This window comes from Apodemus sylvaticus, chromosome 22 (genome assembly GCF_947179515.1).
Source record: "Apodemus sylvaticus chromosome 22, mApoSyl1.1, whole genome shotgun sequence".
Lineage (NCBI taxonomy): Eukaryota > Metazoa > Chordata > Mammalia > Rodentia > Muridae > Apodemus > Apodemus sylvaticus.
The window spans coordinates 44,818,320-44,835,548 of record NC_067493.1 but is presented as its reverse complement, the minus strand read 5'-3'; the positions used below and the strand labels follow the sequence as shown (position 1 = coordinate 44,835,548).

At 42.3% G+C, this 17,229-nt stretch overlaps 1 protein-coding gene across 6 annotated transcripts in view; it reads right to left on the bottom strand.

Annotated features, from left to right (window-relative positions):
* Positions 1-319: 319 nt before the first annotated feature.
* The window catches only part of Sbno1 (strawberry notch homolog 1), a 58,915-nt gene continuing 42,005 nt past the window's right edge, over positions 320-17,229 (bottom strand). For all 6 annotated transcript variants that reach the window (XM_052169128.1, XM_052169129.1, XM_052169130.1 and 3 more), the window contains 8 exons: positions 17,155-17,229; positions 13,345-13,491; positions 13,166-13,260; positions 12,992-13,084; positions 10,548-10,685; positions 9,680-9,756; positions 7,486-7,679; positions 320-6,384 (listed from right to left, as the gene is read on the bottom strand). In XM_052169128.1, coding sequence (XP_052025088.1) covers positions 6,242-6,384; positions 7,486-7,679; positions 9,680-9,756; positions 10,548-10,685; positions 12,992-13,084; positions 13,166-13,260; positions 13,345-13,491; positions 17,155-17,229 — 962 coding nt within the window. In that variant the 3' untranslated portion in view covers positions 320-6,241. The remainder of the gene's footprint in view (positions 6,385-7,485; positions 7,680-9,679; positions 9,757-10,547; positions 10,686-12,991; positions 13,085-13,165; positions 13,261-13,344; positions 13,492-17,154) is intronic.

The following is a 17,229-nucleotide window of genomic DNA, read 5'->3' as shown; positions in this document are numbered from 1 at the left end:
ACCAATGCTGGCACATAGGCAATTCAACTCTCTCCCTTTTTTTCCCATTATGACTATTTTTTGCTATTATTGTGTGTTTACCACATGTGCAGAGGTGAAAAGACAATTGTGGGAAAGTCTACGCCTCCCACAGTGCTTCCCGTGCATATGCTAGGCAGTACTCCATCACCAGCTACACCTACCCAGCCCCCTAGACCCCATCTTAAACCAAGTGCCAACATAGCAACTTCAACCCTTGCCAAGGAACCTAAAGGTGAGTGAGTTTAATGACACAGGCAGCAGGTTTTCCAAATCTAAACCAAAACACCACAACCTAAAGTGTATTTGTTTAACTTTATTTAAGAATTTTACAAAAACAGAAACAAAATCCAAACAAAAATAAAAAAACAAAACCACAACAAAAACTAAATACAAAGTACTTTCCGTGGTGAGGATCAGGCATTTCTACTTGAGGGCAAATGAACCCTGCTCAGTGAAGCGGACACACTTGTATTGCATGAGACTGATTTTGAAAGTTACATATCAAAATAATGGCAGCACTGAGTTCTGGACACTTGGGAGCAGGTTCCCAGGAGAGGCTGAAGGTGGCAACGTGGCATCATGGGAACAGCGTGCACTCTTCACTCAGGTGGACAGTCCTATGCAGCACAGCAGTACAAAAGAGAACTTAAGGAAACAGAAGCCACCCAAAAGTTTACATTGACTTTGTTTCAAAAGGTCTTTGGACTCCTTCAGATGTCTCCAGATGCACCATGTCAGATCAAGAAGGAAGCCCAGCGCCCGCGTATAAAATACCCTTTGCACAAGGAGGTAGAACCTGGCACAAGTTTATTGCAGAGACACGGTGCACCTCTTCCCCCCCTCACAGTTGATAAAAATGGTGATATGAAGTAAGAGCAGTTTGCAAATTCAGTAAAAACTATGAACAGGGTGACTAGTTTAGTGGTGAGGCTGTACTGTGCTATGTTACAAAAGAAAAGAGAAAGGCCCCTCGGTCCCATACAGTAGAGCCAGGCATGGCTCAGGCTTCTTTACCCTCTTCAGTGCCACAGTCATTACAACAGCAGCAAGCTCCTACAAGACGCCTGAGCAGGGTGTGGGTGAGAGGGTCAGGATCAGAAAGGCCATGCTACCTCTCCCCAGGAGACTGGCATGCTGACTCAGCCCCGAGGAAGCCTCCAGTGCAAAAAGCAGCCTCCATCCCATCTCCTCTTGCTCTGCACTAAATGGGTGTACATCATAGTTAACTGTTTGCTTAGGTTTCCTGGCCTAACTGTGCTCTGCCACAACCCTATAGAGGGTTGGTTGCTGTTGCAGACAGACCACAGGTCAACTGTATCTCAGGGACCAGAAGGAAGGAGCTGGGGTGAGGAGGGAGTTTCTGCTGGAGCAATCAATCTGTGACAGACCCTCATTCTTGACAACTAACTTCTAGAGACAACCAAATGCAGACAATTTTCAACATGTCATCAAGTCTACCAAGCTGATTATTCATTGAAATCTTTCCTGAGAATTACAGGGGACTTTTTTTTTTTTTTGAGTATGTAATTGCCTGTGAATAAATCCCACTCCTGTGTCCTGGGTGAGGGTAGGCACCATCTCCACTGCCCTACTGGGCCTTCAGCACCAACATCAATTCCCCAGAGCTCGGCATCTCTGCTTATAACTCATCAAGCCAGAGATGAGCCCCCAACGCTGAGCCTGCCTTGTGTGCACATGGTAGCTTCCACAGTAGGACTCTTGTCATCCTTTGGATGACAACTGTAAGGATGACAACTGTTCTCTAAGGTCTCCTGTCATGTACAGCTCATCTCCTGTCATCCAATAAATATTTTTGACCAACAGTCTAAAAAACAGATTACTGATGTTTGTTATAAAGTAAATCTCTGGTTGTCATCTGTGGGGGGGTCAAAGAAATCCAATTTCTTATACACACTGTAGCGTGCAGCCAGGCTATGAGCTACTGCAAGGTTTTCTCATCAGGCAAACAGCAGGAGCAAAGGGACTGGAACAGGCCTCAACTGAAAGCAAAAATGAACCAGGCTTCTGAGGAGCTGCATCTGGCTGGCTGAAGACGCTAGAGGAGCTAACGGGAAGTTTAGGGAGGAGTTTTCTTTCTTTCTTTTTTCAAATATCAAAGCATCAGGCTCACTATAGCTTCCAGAGAACAAAAATGAGCATAAGCAGTCACCTGGTGACAGGATCAGGGATGGTGCTCAGATGCATCCCAAGACAGCACAGCAGTGTGTGCTGGAGATGTAGGCAACAAGCCCCCCACAGCTGTGAGGCATCTACGGACTCTTAAACACAAAACTATTAACTCAGCTAACAAGTTTTCCACAGTTTCCTAAGTTAAGAAAAAAAAAAAAGTACTAAGATGCCCCAGATGGGAGTCTGAAAAGAATAAATAGGAGGGAAAGGAAGAGGAGGAGCAAAAAGCCAAGTGAACAGGGTCCTGATTTACAAGATTTACACTCGCAATGTAGAAGAACTCACACATGTCTATACACTCATTATGTACATATATAAGGACAGCATAGAAGAGAGGACGGGCTCTCAGAGGAGACTGCCATCCGCTTGCATCTCCCCGCTTCTTTCCCTTATAGGACTCATTGGATTTAGAAGCTAGCCTTGTGAGGGATTCTTGCAAATATTTCCTGTCTCCTCAGCCATAGCCATGACCTGGAATGCTTGATTCATTTCAGCACTAGAAGGCCAAAGTACCACCTGTGTTGTGTATGTGTTGTTCACCAGAGCCCATATCCACAGGACAGACTCAAACAAACCAGCACAGCAGTTTCTTCTGCCATAGGGATGCCCCAACTAACTAAACATTCAACGTGTGGATCCTGGTTTAATAGCAGCTTTTCTGAAACTCTATTCCTAGGAAGTGCAAGAGCCCACAAGGGTCCTTCTTTAAGACCAGGATCCTTGGGTAAGGTCTCACAGGATAAGAACCTCTCCATCTGCTTTCAAAAGCAGAGTCACAGTGGCCCTAGTGCTAATATGGGAAGAGGACAGACAGGATGAGGTTCCCTCCTGTGACAAAAATGTAAATGGTGGCTCCTCCTACCCCTTCTCTGCTTTCTCAGAAGTTGTTCTAATGACATCACAGAAACCAGCAAATAAAAAGGCTACTGCCAAAATTGTGGTTCTAAAATGCTTAATTCTGGAGTAGTTTGGTAGTTTAGAACTTCTCTCTACACAGACAGCAAATTACAAGATTTATTGTTGCAACTCAAAAAGTTTCTTAAGTGCTGAGTAAGAATAAATACACGTATGTACATACCTACAGAGTCTACAGGGCTTTGGATACGAGTTCTGGCTAGTCTATACAAACAGGAAAAAAGAAGACACTGAAAGCTGACCTGCAGTTTAGTAGTAAAGAGAGAAAACCGCCTAGCCTGCCTAGCCTTCTCACCAACTTGCATTTACAGTAATACTTTCACTGCTTTTCTGACTGCACCACCAACAGCTATCTGACTGGAACAAGAGAGGGTAAGCTGCAGCAGAGATTGCCAGGGGGGGAACATATTCTCCCCAGCAAGCACACCTGAGCAGCATGGGACCTAGGAGTGATTTTCAGCACAAACTACTGTAAACTCTGAAAACACTGATGGGACCGACACTCGGTCTGCTGCTCAGAGCTGCATTGCTCAAGTGGGAGAAGGCATCTCAGAGGCTGGCGGCCTTATGCTGGACAGAGTTAAGTGAGGCCTTGGGTGCGCCTGTGGCATTCAGACCCCACAGGAGACTTTACCATGACAGTAGCTGAAAAGACTTGGATTTGGACACAAGAAACTCTTGAATGCTGAAGCTTGCCTTGAGACTTTTGTAGGGGCAGAGTACAGAGAGCTTGGGTACCAATCCCAGGTGACACACACACACACACACACACACACACACACACGCACACCACAGTGGATGAAGGCTAACCAGCTTCTGTTTGTTCTGCCACACTACTTGCCTTTTGAAGTCTGCTTTGAAAGGGCTTTCAGATGCCTAGTATCTGTGGACTTTTCCTTACTAAACAACAAAAATGCAAAGAAACATTTTTGATGACTAAGACACACAGATACTCGCCTGCTCCAGGAGCAAGTGTCACAGGTCATCAAGCACAGACTAGAGAAGCCCTGCAGATGCTGCTCTGAGAGCTCCAGATACACCAGAATCTGCATACCAGATATCCACACACAGAACGAGGGGATGGCACCTCAGCACACAGAATCTTTCTCATTTCTCATCCTCTGTGACTTGGTCTCCTGGAGAAAGTTAAGTTCCACAGCTCTCCCCCAGCTTCTACTTTAACATGCCAAAGGAAGCTCAATGGTCTGCTACTTCACACACAAAAGCCCGGAATCTATGTAAAGGAGGACCCAGCTTGAGTCTCCGGCCGCCACCTGGATGTAGGCCACAAAGGGGCACTGCTTGATGTTCATGACATCACTGCCTGAGATACATGGAATGAGGAGAAAAGTTGCATCCACTGGGCAAAATGTGCCCTAGAACAGAAACCATTCACCATTTGTTCTTTGAGGCACTAAGAATAAATAAATCCAATGCAGTATTACGGTAAACTTAATCCTAGAAACTAGAGAGAATGAGAGCCCCAAGCGCTCCATCAGGTCTCTGTCACTAAACACACCTCACCCAACTCTTTGAGAAGATTAAAAAGCTACAAAGAAAACAATTCAACTTGAAAAACATTCAAAAGTACCATCATTTACCCAATCCCTAAGATCACCTCAGACTTCAGGAAGGGCTGGGCTCAGTCAGACTCTAAGGCCACCTGGAAGGAAGGCTAAGGCAACGCCAAGGTCTACAGAGCCTGCTACCCTATGCCTGGAGTCCCCGGGGAGGGCCTAAGCAAGAGTCCACTTCGTTAGTATAATAACTTTTTTTATTCAACATCTACAAGATTTTGTTATCTTGTAGTTTTAAACCAGATTTATACAATCTCAATTTTTTAATAGTGCAACCTGTGCAAGCAAAAAAACAAAACAAAACAACAACAAAAGATAGAAAAAATGGGGAAAGGGGAGGTTGGGAGATAAAAACCAAAAAGACCAATTGTCTCCTCACTGAATTATTTTATAAACATCTATTATAGGCGAAACAAAACTTACCCATGTTATAGATAAGTGTCTATTCACATTTGTACATTACCATTTTAAACAGCTGGAGATAATCTCTACAATGTCTTACAGCACATTAAACAACATTCAAGTTACTGGGTAACGACGACAACACATACAGCAGAAGCCAAGTGTTTTCTCACTGTCTAGTTTACAACTCAAGTACGGTTTCGGTTTGAATGACAAAGAAGATTCAGATAATGAAGTAAAAAAGATTGTGTGCAAGACAGAAGCCAATCATACTTCTTCCTAAAACTATGCTTAAGTTAACTGTAACTTATATGGTAAGGCTCATAGCCATTTTTGCAGCACAAATTAGGAATACTATTAACATATTAAAATGAACTTTTAAAGAGTTTTCTCACAAAAAAGTATGTACTTACTACTTTAACAAGAAACTTGGGACAGGGAGGAGCAGGTTGGGCTGAGAGTTAGAAGCAATACCCAGGTATCAACACTAGAAATGCAGTACCCAATGCTGTACATCTCCAATGTTTCTCTCCATATGTGACTTCTGTGGTAATCTTGATTACACATGCTTTCAAAGACATGCACCATCAACAAAAGCTACAAATGAACCTGAATGCATGGCACGCAGCCCTTCACTTCATGCTGTAGGAAACAATGTTTAAGTTGGAAAAGAAACCAATATATATATTCAATATCTAGAGACTTGAAACACATGCATCCGGGACTCCCACAGTAAAGACAAGGATGTGCTGTGTTAACCCTGAGCACTGTAGAAAGGAAAAGTAAAGCCAGTTTGGGAAGTTCCAAGCCTTTTCAACCAACTGTGGCCTTGTAGCATTAACAAACTCTCAGACAGACACATACGCGCGCACACATACACACACATCCGCTCTGCTCACCCAAAGTAAAAGCGCACAGGCAGCGCCAAGGAAGCAGGAGGAAAGACATGTGTCCCCCTGCTCCGTTTGCTGTCAGCTTTGCTGCCTATTTCCAGGTTTGTCCTTAACCCCGCCCCCCAAGATAACTAGAGAGCACAACTGAAGTTAAAATAAAAAAGGATTCTTTGGAAACTGTCCCTGATTTTTATGCAAGTGGTATGCTCTCGCAGCACTCAGCACCGCGTGCGCCGCTGCTCTTTACATGTTGCTCAAGTTGGTGATGCTCTGTGGGTGATGCTGCTGCCACAGCTGTTTTTGTTGGACTGCGAGCTGCTGAGACTGGTCTGAAGTTGACAGGAGATTTACAAGAGGAGACACACAATTTGCTGGAATGATCAAACCTGTAATTAGCAAAAAAAAAAAAAAAAAAAAAAAAAAAAAAAAAAAAAATGAAGTAGAGTTGTCCAGTAGAAACCACTGTACATTCTACCTTCACAGAGAACTGTAAACCAAGTTCCCCAGACACCAGATAGGCAGCAAGCATGCTGTTCCTAGGAAGCTCCCAGATGTGTGAATGTGCACATGTACACACGGGAACACACCCACCCAGTATAACAGCATCTCCTGAGGAGCTCAGTGTGTAGTTCAGCACTTTTCATCTACACACACCAGCTTCATAAACCTCACAGATACCACCACCCTTTCTGCCACTCAGTAAGATGCAAAATGACACTAAGAGGGTAAACATGAATATCTTAGTCAACAAAAACAGCAGAGATGGACACACAGACTGTAAGGGCAATTGGAGGTCCTGGTCCCAACTACAGAACTTCAGTTCTGACCCATGGAGGATCTGAACTCAATGTAGCAGCTAAGTGCCCTTTTACATTTTTTAAAAGCCAGCAGCTAGAAACTCATTTATATGAAACTTTTACAATCACAACCTGAGTTCACATAAAGTTCACTAATTGGCAAAGAGGTTTATTGGTCTTCCTACTACAGGTTATCAGCAAGTAACAGTGTATCAAGCAGCTATATCCAGAGCTGTAAATTATCTGGAGCTGACCACACACTGGTTTGAGCTAGCCTGTTGTCTTAGCTTCTGCAGGACTCAAAGCCCAAAACTGCTCAGCCTGGGAAAGAAATAGGTTGTCTGGAGACCAGAGAGGGGCAACGAGTAATAATCAGGAGGAATTGAGAGCAGCCCCAGAGACATTCACAGGGTAATTACTGTCAACTCACAATGTCCACTATGAGGGTCAAGTACAACTGGCTACTAGGTACCTGCTTGTCATCCCATCTCCTTGAAGGGAGGCACCCAGATAACGCAGATAAGTTTGAAGCTAAAAACAGGCTCAACTGCTCTTGTAGAATGAGTAACATGTTCTGTGCTCACTATTAGAATACATGTGAGACAACAAATCTCTGATGTTAGAAGTAGAAAAATAATATTGGGTATGAAGTGATTCTTTCCCCACCACCAAAACAAAAATGAAGCTTACCTACAATCCGCTGCCCATCTTCAGTCCTTAGCCGCACTATCTGCATTTTCACGTTGGTGCCACTCACAGAGGCCAGCACACCCTCCACTTTTGTCCAGACACTCAGTACTGAGCCACAGAGCACATAATATGTGCGGCAACGAAGACCAATCTCACATACCAATCCTAAGCTTGCTTTTTTGCAATTGCCACGCCTAGAAAACATTGAGGAGGAAATATGTACAGAAAGATGCTGCATACATGAATGATCTGTGGAGCCTAGGCATATTTCAAGAAGAAAACTGTTATTGGCTTTTCCTAGAAAATCCTTTGGTCTTCCTGGGTTATCCTTTCCAAATCTAGGGTGTCACATTATTTCTGCTACTTGTACACTGGGTTATGGGTTACTATCTATTCTCTTTTGATACTTCAGTATCATTTCTTCACTGTGGTGAGAATTACCCACTAGCTGATGCTGCTTTGGTCTGCTTCAAGTATTACTAGTGGATAACTGGAGCAAACAAACCACAGAGAAACATAAACTGAGAAATGAGGTCATAGCACTAGTCAAATGTTTGCCAATTCATTGACACATATCTGAGTTACCTCCAAAGCAACATAAATTTAATAGAAGAAAACCAAACCAGGTGAGTAGGTAGATCTTCCAGAATATGAGATGGCTGCCCAAATCCAAAAATAAAAAAATAATAAAAAAAAGGGGGGGGGGCTTCCTCTAGCTGTCCTTGTCCTGGAGCTCACTCTGAAGGCCAGGATGTTCTGGAACTCAGAGATCTGCTTGATGAGTGCTAAAATTAAAGCCACCATGCCCAGCTCCTTTTTCTTTCTTTTCTTTTTTTTTAATTTTTTTTTATTTTTGGATTTGGATTTTTGGCGGGGCCGGCATAGAGCACGGTCTGCCTGTGCCTCGTGAGGAGGTCTGCTTTTTTGTTTGTTTGTTTTTTGTTTGACAGGGTTTCTCTGTATAGCCCTGGCTGTCCCAGAACTCACTCTGTAGACCAGGCTGGCCTCAAACTCAGAAATCCGCCTGCCTCTGCCTCCCAGAGTGCTGGGATTACAGGCGTGCGCCACCAACGGCCCGGCTTCCTTTCTTTTTCATTTGTTTGTTTTGAGGCCTGACCTTGCACACTCTGGCCTGGTTTGAGTTTTCCTGAATGAGGAGGCTGTAGACACTAACTATCAGGCCCAAGCAGTAAGGTTGTTTTTTTTTTTTTTTTAAAGCCAAAGGGCAAGCATAAACAATCCCAGTACTCAGGCGATTAAGATAGGATTGTGTCAAATTCAAGGCCTGAACTACAAAGTTTCAGAAGCAGTGGTTTCTGGTATTCCCACCTCTGCACCTTCTTGGTTAACTAAGAGACTGGATGGGCTACTGAGGTAACCCTTAACCACTATAACTCAGGGCACATGGCATGCTTATGTTTTCTCCAGTGATATGATATTGCATGAATTTATTAATTTAATAAGTTGCCTGTGACCCTTCCCACCACACCCCAACACACACATTATGTATCCAAATTAGGGCTTTGACCTATAGCTCAACTTCTAAAAAAGATGAATGAATTCACAATGAGGAAATGAGGAGAAGAACGAGGGAGAGAAAAGAAGTGGATGCAAGTTTTACCAGAGGGATAGCAATTAAGGCCATGAGTCAGGATTTCAATGTAGCCCACGCTGGACTCCACTCCCTACAGAGAACAGGGTGATCTGGGAGGTCCTAAGTGTGGGATTATAGCAGTGACTACCATGGCAAGCATCTACATAGAATTCTGATGAAATAAACTGTGCCTACCAACAGGCAACTTGTTTATTTACTCACAATCACATCTTCATAAAGAATGAAAATGTGAGCTGGGTGGTGGTGGCACATGCCTGTAATCCCAGCACTCTGGGAGGCAGAGGCAGGTGGATTTCTGAGTTCAAGGCCATCCTGGTCCACAGAGTGAGTTCCAGGACAGCCAGGGCTATACAGAGAAACCCTGTCTTGAAAAAACCAAATCAAAAAAAAAAAAAAAAAAAGAAAGAAAAAAAAGAATGAAAATGTGTTTAGCAGGCACTGTGGCTCACATCTACCGTCCTTGAACTTGAGAGGTAGATACAATAGGATCACAAGGACACTCTGCACCCTCATGGCACAAAATTGAAAAAAATCTTAATTACACTTAAAGAAATAAGTGAGGTTACAAGATGCACTAACCAGTATGCGTGAGTACAGGTGTCTGCAGAGGAGTTATACTGATCCAGCCAGTGTACCAGGGCGTCATCAGAGACTACCTGCAAAGGCAAGAAAACCATATTGCAACAATTGGATAGCTGACCTAGTCACTAACACCAGAGGTAGCCAACATTGACAATATCATCATTTTCATTAGGAAGCCCAGCCCCCATGTGTAGCAGGATGCAAATATCACCAAGGTAGCGAAAACCCCTCATGGGATGAGCTTTGTTGAGAGCTAGTTGAATAGTTACTTCCAATTCAGAGTGCCCAGAAACGTTAAGGCAATACTTTGCAGAAGGTACAGAAGTAATGCTGGGAAAATAATTGACTATTTTCTGGAAATTTATAGAATGAAAGTATGCAGCATACTCAAGGCAAATCAAAAGCTGCTTGGAAGGACTGTCTCTTACTAAACTATTGCAGATCCTGGGTATTGAAGATCACATGCTTATCTTATATCAATGGTCAGTAACCTTAAAACTGCAACAGCAGTATATAAAAAAACTTGCTCGGGCTGGAGAGATGGCTCAGAGGTTAAGAGCACTGGCCACTTGCTTTTCCAAAGGTCTTGAGTTCAATTCCCAGCAACCACATGGTGGCTCATACCATCTATTATGGGATCTGATGCCCTCTTATGTGTCTGAAGACAGCAACAGTGTACATAAATAAAATAAATAAATCTTACACACACACACACACACACACACACACACACACACACACACTCTCTCTCTCTCTCTGCTATTGTACAAGAATCATCATCCTTGAACCCAGAAACTTTGAAGACACAGTTTCCTATCATGAAAGTAAGCACTGACATAGTACAATATATAAAGTGAGGAAATACCTTCTTATATTTCTTTTTCAGATCAGCATAAATTTCTAATTTGAGTTGCTTTCCAGTGTTTGGTCGATAAATTAAAAATAATTTCTTCTTAGGGTTTACTTCTTTAACTAAGATTGCAGTTTTTTTGTTGTTTCTTATCTATTAAAAGAACAACAGAAAACATAAGATTTTGATCCTACATAATTAAAAATATTCTATCATAATATCACAGCAGCAAATTCAGTACAAAAGGCACACTAGTTAGGCACTAGTAAGTGTATACCCCCAAGTCCACCCTTTAACCGAGGGGAGGCTATTTTTGTTAACTCTGACTAAACTAAGGGTCATAGAGTGTTTGCTTTTGATTTGAGACTTCCCACCAAAGCTGGACCTCCCTCAGTCCATGCAAGCTTTCAACACAGGGTACTCCTACCTCAACCTCCAAAGTGAGCTGTAAACACACAAGTCTTCATATATACCATTGATTTATTGAGAACTTTTCCCCCTTCCTTTTTTTTTTTTTTTTTTTTTTGAGACAAGGTTTCTCTGTGTAGTCCTGGCTAGCCTTTAGCCTTGAATTCAGAGATCGCCTGCCTCTGTCTCCCAAGTATTGGGATTAAAGGTGTGAGCCAGCACCCAGTATGAAATTTTTTAATGTATCCTTTCTTCCTTTTCTTTCCTTTGTCTCCTCCCACACACCCAACTTCTCTCAAATTCATGGCCTCTATCTATTTTGTAAATTGTTCTCTCACACACATTCCTAAAAATAAAAACACAACCTGCTCAGTCTAGTCCAAGTTACTTGTATGTATCTGATTTCAGGGTTTACCACTGCCATTGGCCTGGCTCATACTGAAAATTTCATGTTACGTATGTATGAATGTGTTTTTTGTTATAGTTACCATCTTTCCCTAACCCCCCCAGAGCCAATTTAAAACATTTCCTTTGTCAACTCCATGCCTTGCTATGGTTATAAAACAATCACATGTTCAATCAGTGCTAACCTAATGTGTATGAGCTTGGGACTATCTACTGGAGAGTGCACAACTTATCAGTTGAGTCTCTTTCCTGCAGCCATCAACTGCCAATAGCTTCTGGCAAGGTGTGACTTTGTAACTCTCTTCTCATCCACAGAGACCTTAGAAACTGTCAATAAGCCCAAGTGTTCCACGAACACTTCTGTTCCTTGTACATGAAGTCACAGCAGAGAAGTCTCAAAAGGTAAAGAAAAGAAAACCAAAACTTTTTTTGAGACAAGGTTTCTCTGTAGAGAACTGGCTTCTGCCTCTGAAAGGCTGGGATCAAAGGTGTGCACCAGAACTGCCCAAGAAGAAATTCGTTAACATATAGACAAAAGGAAATAATTCTACTAAAATTATTAAAAAATAAAAGAAACCCTGGTGGTGGAGGGTATGCCTGTAATCCCAGCACTCTGGGAGGCAGAGGCAGGCAGATTTCTGAGTTCGAGGCCAGCCTGGTCTACAGAGTGAGTTCCAGGACAGCCAGGTCTATACAGAGAAATCCTGTCTCAGAAAAAACCAAAAAGAGAGAAAAAGAAAGAAAATTAGAATACTATCAAATTATGAGATTATTACAATATTCCAAAAAGCTAACTATAGGAAAAGGCTGGCCCAGTATGGTAGGCAGTACACGTCTGTAACCTGATCCCCTAGAGTCTGATGAATATTTAACACTAGCCTTGATATAGAGTGAGAATCTGAGCTAAGTTGGTGGTACAGGTCCAATCTTTAGAACTCGAGGAACACATTTAATGTACTCAAGGAAATGTATACCACAATTGGTGTCACTGCAATAACAACGCTTCTGAAGTACCAGAAATACAAACTCAACAGCAGCCAAGTTCACATAGGCCTTCCTAAGGCCTGTTCTACTTACTCAAAAATGAACACTAAGCAGACAAAGCAAACAAAAGGCAGGCAGGAAGTGGTTCAGACGAGATTACATTGATCCATAGTACTAGGAAGAAAGGCTAAAAGAAGAGTATACTTCTTTTATACTGTAATTGCTACAGGCTTCCACAACAAAGAAATACAACTACTCCAACTCAAAGGGGATTTGATGCCCTTTCTGGCCTTTGTGTGTAGTGACCCACAGCCTATACAGACAAACGAACAAACAAAACATTCTATAAACAGACTAACATTAAGCCTAACATGGCATGCACACCCATATACATAATAACAAATGAAGAATTAAAAAAAAGTTAATGGTTAAAGTGAGCCTGGCATGATTGTATGCTGCAGAGTCAGACAGAGCGACCACTGTGAATTCAAGGCTAGTCTAATCAACAAAAGGTTTCCACAGCAGTCAGCAATACATTGCAAGATCTGTCTCGAAAAGGGAAAGGGAAAGGGAAAGGGAAAGGAAAAACCTGAAGCCATAAAAATAAGTAAGAAACAAAGAAAAAGCATTCTTGGTAAGACTAAAGAAAATTCAATTCGTACTTGCAATGATAAGTAAAAGCCATCATCTGGTCCAGTCAGCTCTGCCCAAATCTTGGTTGCTTCCTCCCAGGACATTCCCCTCTCCACACTAATCTGTGAAAGACATGTAGAGATTTAAATGGAGCTCAAGTATGTTAACATCAGTATGGAACATGTAAACATATGTAGACTTACTGTGTATAACTCTACATGACCAGAGGTTGAATATCCTGGAGTTAGAAACTTCTTGACATCACTCTTCCTCACCTTTTCATCTCCAGAACCCAGATCTTAAGGCAGAAACAGAAGTGTGTAAATTGAGGAACACCGCGGAGCAGGAGCACGGAGTACATGGAGATAAGTGTCCTACTTACCCAGGATCCCCATGTCATATCGTCCATTCTTCTTGGCATTCTGAACAACTGCAGTAAGTGTGTCTGCAAAATACTGAAACAACGCATTCTGCTGATGCACCTCCATGCCCAAAATTCTGTTTAAGAATTTTCCTATATTGTTATAGTCTGCAAAGACAAGATTAGAAGAAATCCATCAATTCCCTTGGTAAATTAAAAATTTATTCTTCAGCCAAACAAACCTTCAAAGTCTCACTTGTGGGTAGAGTCCTCTCCCCAGTTTGCAGTGCCCTTATTGTGCAGTACTTATAACCTGCCACCAGCAAAGCAACACAAGCTCACAAAACAGTCCAACTTCCTACTTTTCCTTGAACATAATTTAGCACAAGGACAGTGGTTCACCAATATCAAGTCTTTTACATTTAATTCACCATATGTTTATTTTCCACATATGGGTAAGTTTTGACGGGAAGAACAGCCAGTGGTCTTACGCACTAAGCCATTCCTCCAACCCTATTTACGTTTTTAAAGATAGGGTTTCTTTGTATTCCTGTTTGTCCTGGAACTCACTCTTATAGATCAGATTGGTCTTGAACTCACAGAGATCCACCTGTCTCTCCCTCCTAAATGCCGGGAATAAAAGCATGGTGTGTTAGGGTATGTGTACCTGAGTCGAAAAAAACTGAAGTCACATCCTCTGTAAGCTCCTAACTGCTGAGCCATCATTGTAGAGCCTAAATTCTTTTGTTTTGAGACACAGTCTCCATCTTGTCTCAACTTCCCCAATGGTGGAATTGACTACAACTTTATACCCAGCTTCCCAACATTAATTTTCTTTTTAAATTAAAGGCAGGCTTAGGGGGCTGGAGAAATGGCTCAGTGGGTAAGAGCATCAACTGCTCTTCTGAAGGTCATGAGTTCAAATACCAGCACCCATATGGTGGCTTATAGCCATCCTTAAAGAGATCTGATGCCAAGACACAAGTAGCTTATCAAATGATTCCCAAGAAGGAGAGAGCCCTGGTCCTGGAAAGGCTTGATCCAGCATCATAGGGGAGTACCAGGACAGAGAAATGGGAGGGGGATGATTGGGGAATGGGTGGAGAGAAGAGAGCTTATGGGACATATGGGGAGAGGGGAACTGGGAAAGGGTAAAGCATTTGGAATGTAAACAAAAAATATAGAAAAATTAAAAAAAAAAAAAAAAAAAAAAAGGAAAAAAGAGATCTGATGCCCTTCTGGTGTCTGAAGACAGCTACAGTGTACTTACATATATAAAAAAAATATTGGGAAGCTTCACTCGGACGAATTCATTGGCCCCAAGGACCAAGGCCATGGAAGTTGCCATGGGAAAAGGGAGGAGGGAAGGGAGAAAGAAAGGGGCACTCATAGAAAGAAGAGGGGAGAGAAAGGGAGAGAGGAAGACCCCAACATCAAATTTTAACTTGAAGTTCAACTGTTAAATTGGTGACTCTCAACCCTGGAACTGGAATGTCTGGAGCTTTGGAAAACTGTGAATGTTTAAACTGTTTCTGGATTTAGATACTTTTTTATTTTGTTTGTATTTTGTTTTCAACCTCAACCTCTCAGAGATCTGCCAGCCTCTACCTCCCTAGTGCTGGAATTAGTAAAAGAATTAAAGGTATGCACTCCTCTCCATATACTTTTAAAAAAACTTAGCCACAGTGCAATATGTTTAGCCTATGGATTCACCATTTCTTTAAGCCTCAGCCAGACAAGGTAACTTAGCTTACACCCATAAAGCAAGCATTTGGGAGGCTGAGACCGGAGGACTGCTCCATGTTGAAGGGCATAGTGAGTTCTAGCATAGACAACACAGTAATAACTTGTGTGTGTGTGGGGGGGAGACAACAACAAAAGAAACTCCCGACAGGTTGATAATATCTGTAGTCAGCGCTAGTCATAAAGGTCCGGTCCAAGTGCATGCTACTTACTCCAGTTAAATAGGGGACAAAGGCAATTTGTTCAAGACCTACACTAGACTACATACAGAGTAAGTTAAAAGTTGAACCTGGATCATGCAATGAGACTGTCTCAAAAATAAAGAGAGCACTCAAGGGCAGAGGAAGATAAATGTCTTTCAGTTCCAAGACCAGCGTGGTCTACATAGTGAGCTCCAGGACAGCCAGGGAGACACAGAAAGACTTGGTTTCAATAAACAAAACACCAAACAAGTTAAGTAAGTAAGTAAGTAAGTAAGTAAGTAGGCAGGCAGGCAGACAAAGAAACAAACGAGTTGTTTCAGCATCAATAGGTTTAAGACAGTTCAAGATCTAGCCAGAATGACTGAGGTCATTCCCAAAAACCATTTAGAGAGTAAGGTCCACGTGAACACAAAAGTAATGACACCATGAGGGATCTAAGGAAACAGACTGTAGCCAAACAGGACTGCTGCAGGATATTTCGTTTTGTGTTATTTACTGAAAAAACTGCTTTTAGTTGTGGCATGGCACAGCCTTAGCACACACTTTTAATCCAAGAGCTTTCTGCTTGAATACTGTAAACTGGATAAAGTCAACCACAGATCAAGAGGTGGAACAATCAACCAGTTCAAAGGTAGTGAACATATGATTATAAACAAAAAAACAGAGAGAGCACAGGGAGTCAAGAGACAGAGAGACAACAGAAAGTAGAAGGGAAGGACATTCCATTGGAAGAAGTTTCTGTGAGGAGGACAGTCAGCTGGGTGCTTTCTCTGCCTCTTTGAGCTGGCAGACTTTCACCGCAGCATCTGGATCCCAAGTCTTCACTGGTAAAACTGAAAGATTGATAGGACCGTTGTTGGAATACTATTTTTCTTAAAAGAGATGACCCATTATTTGGGAGCACACGTCTGTGGGAGATCACGATATCCAGGAAAGGACCAACAAGGAGCTTTTGACTTTCTGCCTGCCCTCCACCCTTTCCTGCCCTTACCTGCTACATTCCCATGGATGTTTATTTTTAACTATTCCTATGCATAGGAACAGACATTAAAAATAAATGAGCAAATAAACAACAAAATACAAAGGAGGTTTCAAGCTGACACTTTTAATCCCAGTATTCAGGAGGCAGAGGCAAGCAGATTTCTAGATTCAAGGCCAGCTTGCTCTACAGAGCAAAATAAACAAGCAAACAAACAAAACAAAACCAAAGAGTGCTTCAGGTAATCAGTATATAGAAGGCTCTGGGTTACTTTCTAGAACTACCTGTAATCCTAGCACTAGGTTGTCTAAGGCAAAAATATTGCTATGAGACCAAAAGGGCCAATCTCACCAAGAGTGTGAATGTGCCACAAAAATACAAAAACCATAGAGTTGATGCAACGGTTCAACTTATCAAAGTGAATCCAAGCCTGATGAGTTTGATCACCAAACCCACCATGTAAAAAAAGCCAGATCCAGTGGCTACCATCTTTAATTCTAGAGATTCTAAAGTAAGGGCTAGAGAAATGGCTCAGAGGTTAAGAGGCCGCTCTTCCAAAGGTCCTGAGTTACCATACTATGGCTCACAACAGAAGAGATCTGGTGCTCGCTTCCAGCCTGCAAGCATACATGCAGGCAGAACACCGTATACATAATAAATAAATAAATTAAAAAAAAAATTCTATAGCGGGAGAGGAGGCAGACACAGGAAACTCACCCAGAAACTCAAGGGCCAAGTGGCTTAGTTGGTACAGTCAGAGAAACGGACTCTGTCTCAAAAGCAAAGTGGAAAAAAAGAACCAGATTTCCCCAAAGTCATCCATATGAGTTGAGGCTTCTTTAGAGTACAATAACATAAGTAAGGCCCCACTAATCCAAGTTAAATGCACATACAGTGTGACATTACCTTTATCAAGAGTAAGAATTCCTGAGCGATCTTCTACATTAATCAAGCCCACTCCTATCAGTCCTTGCCGAACAT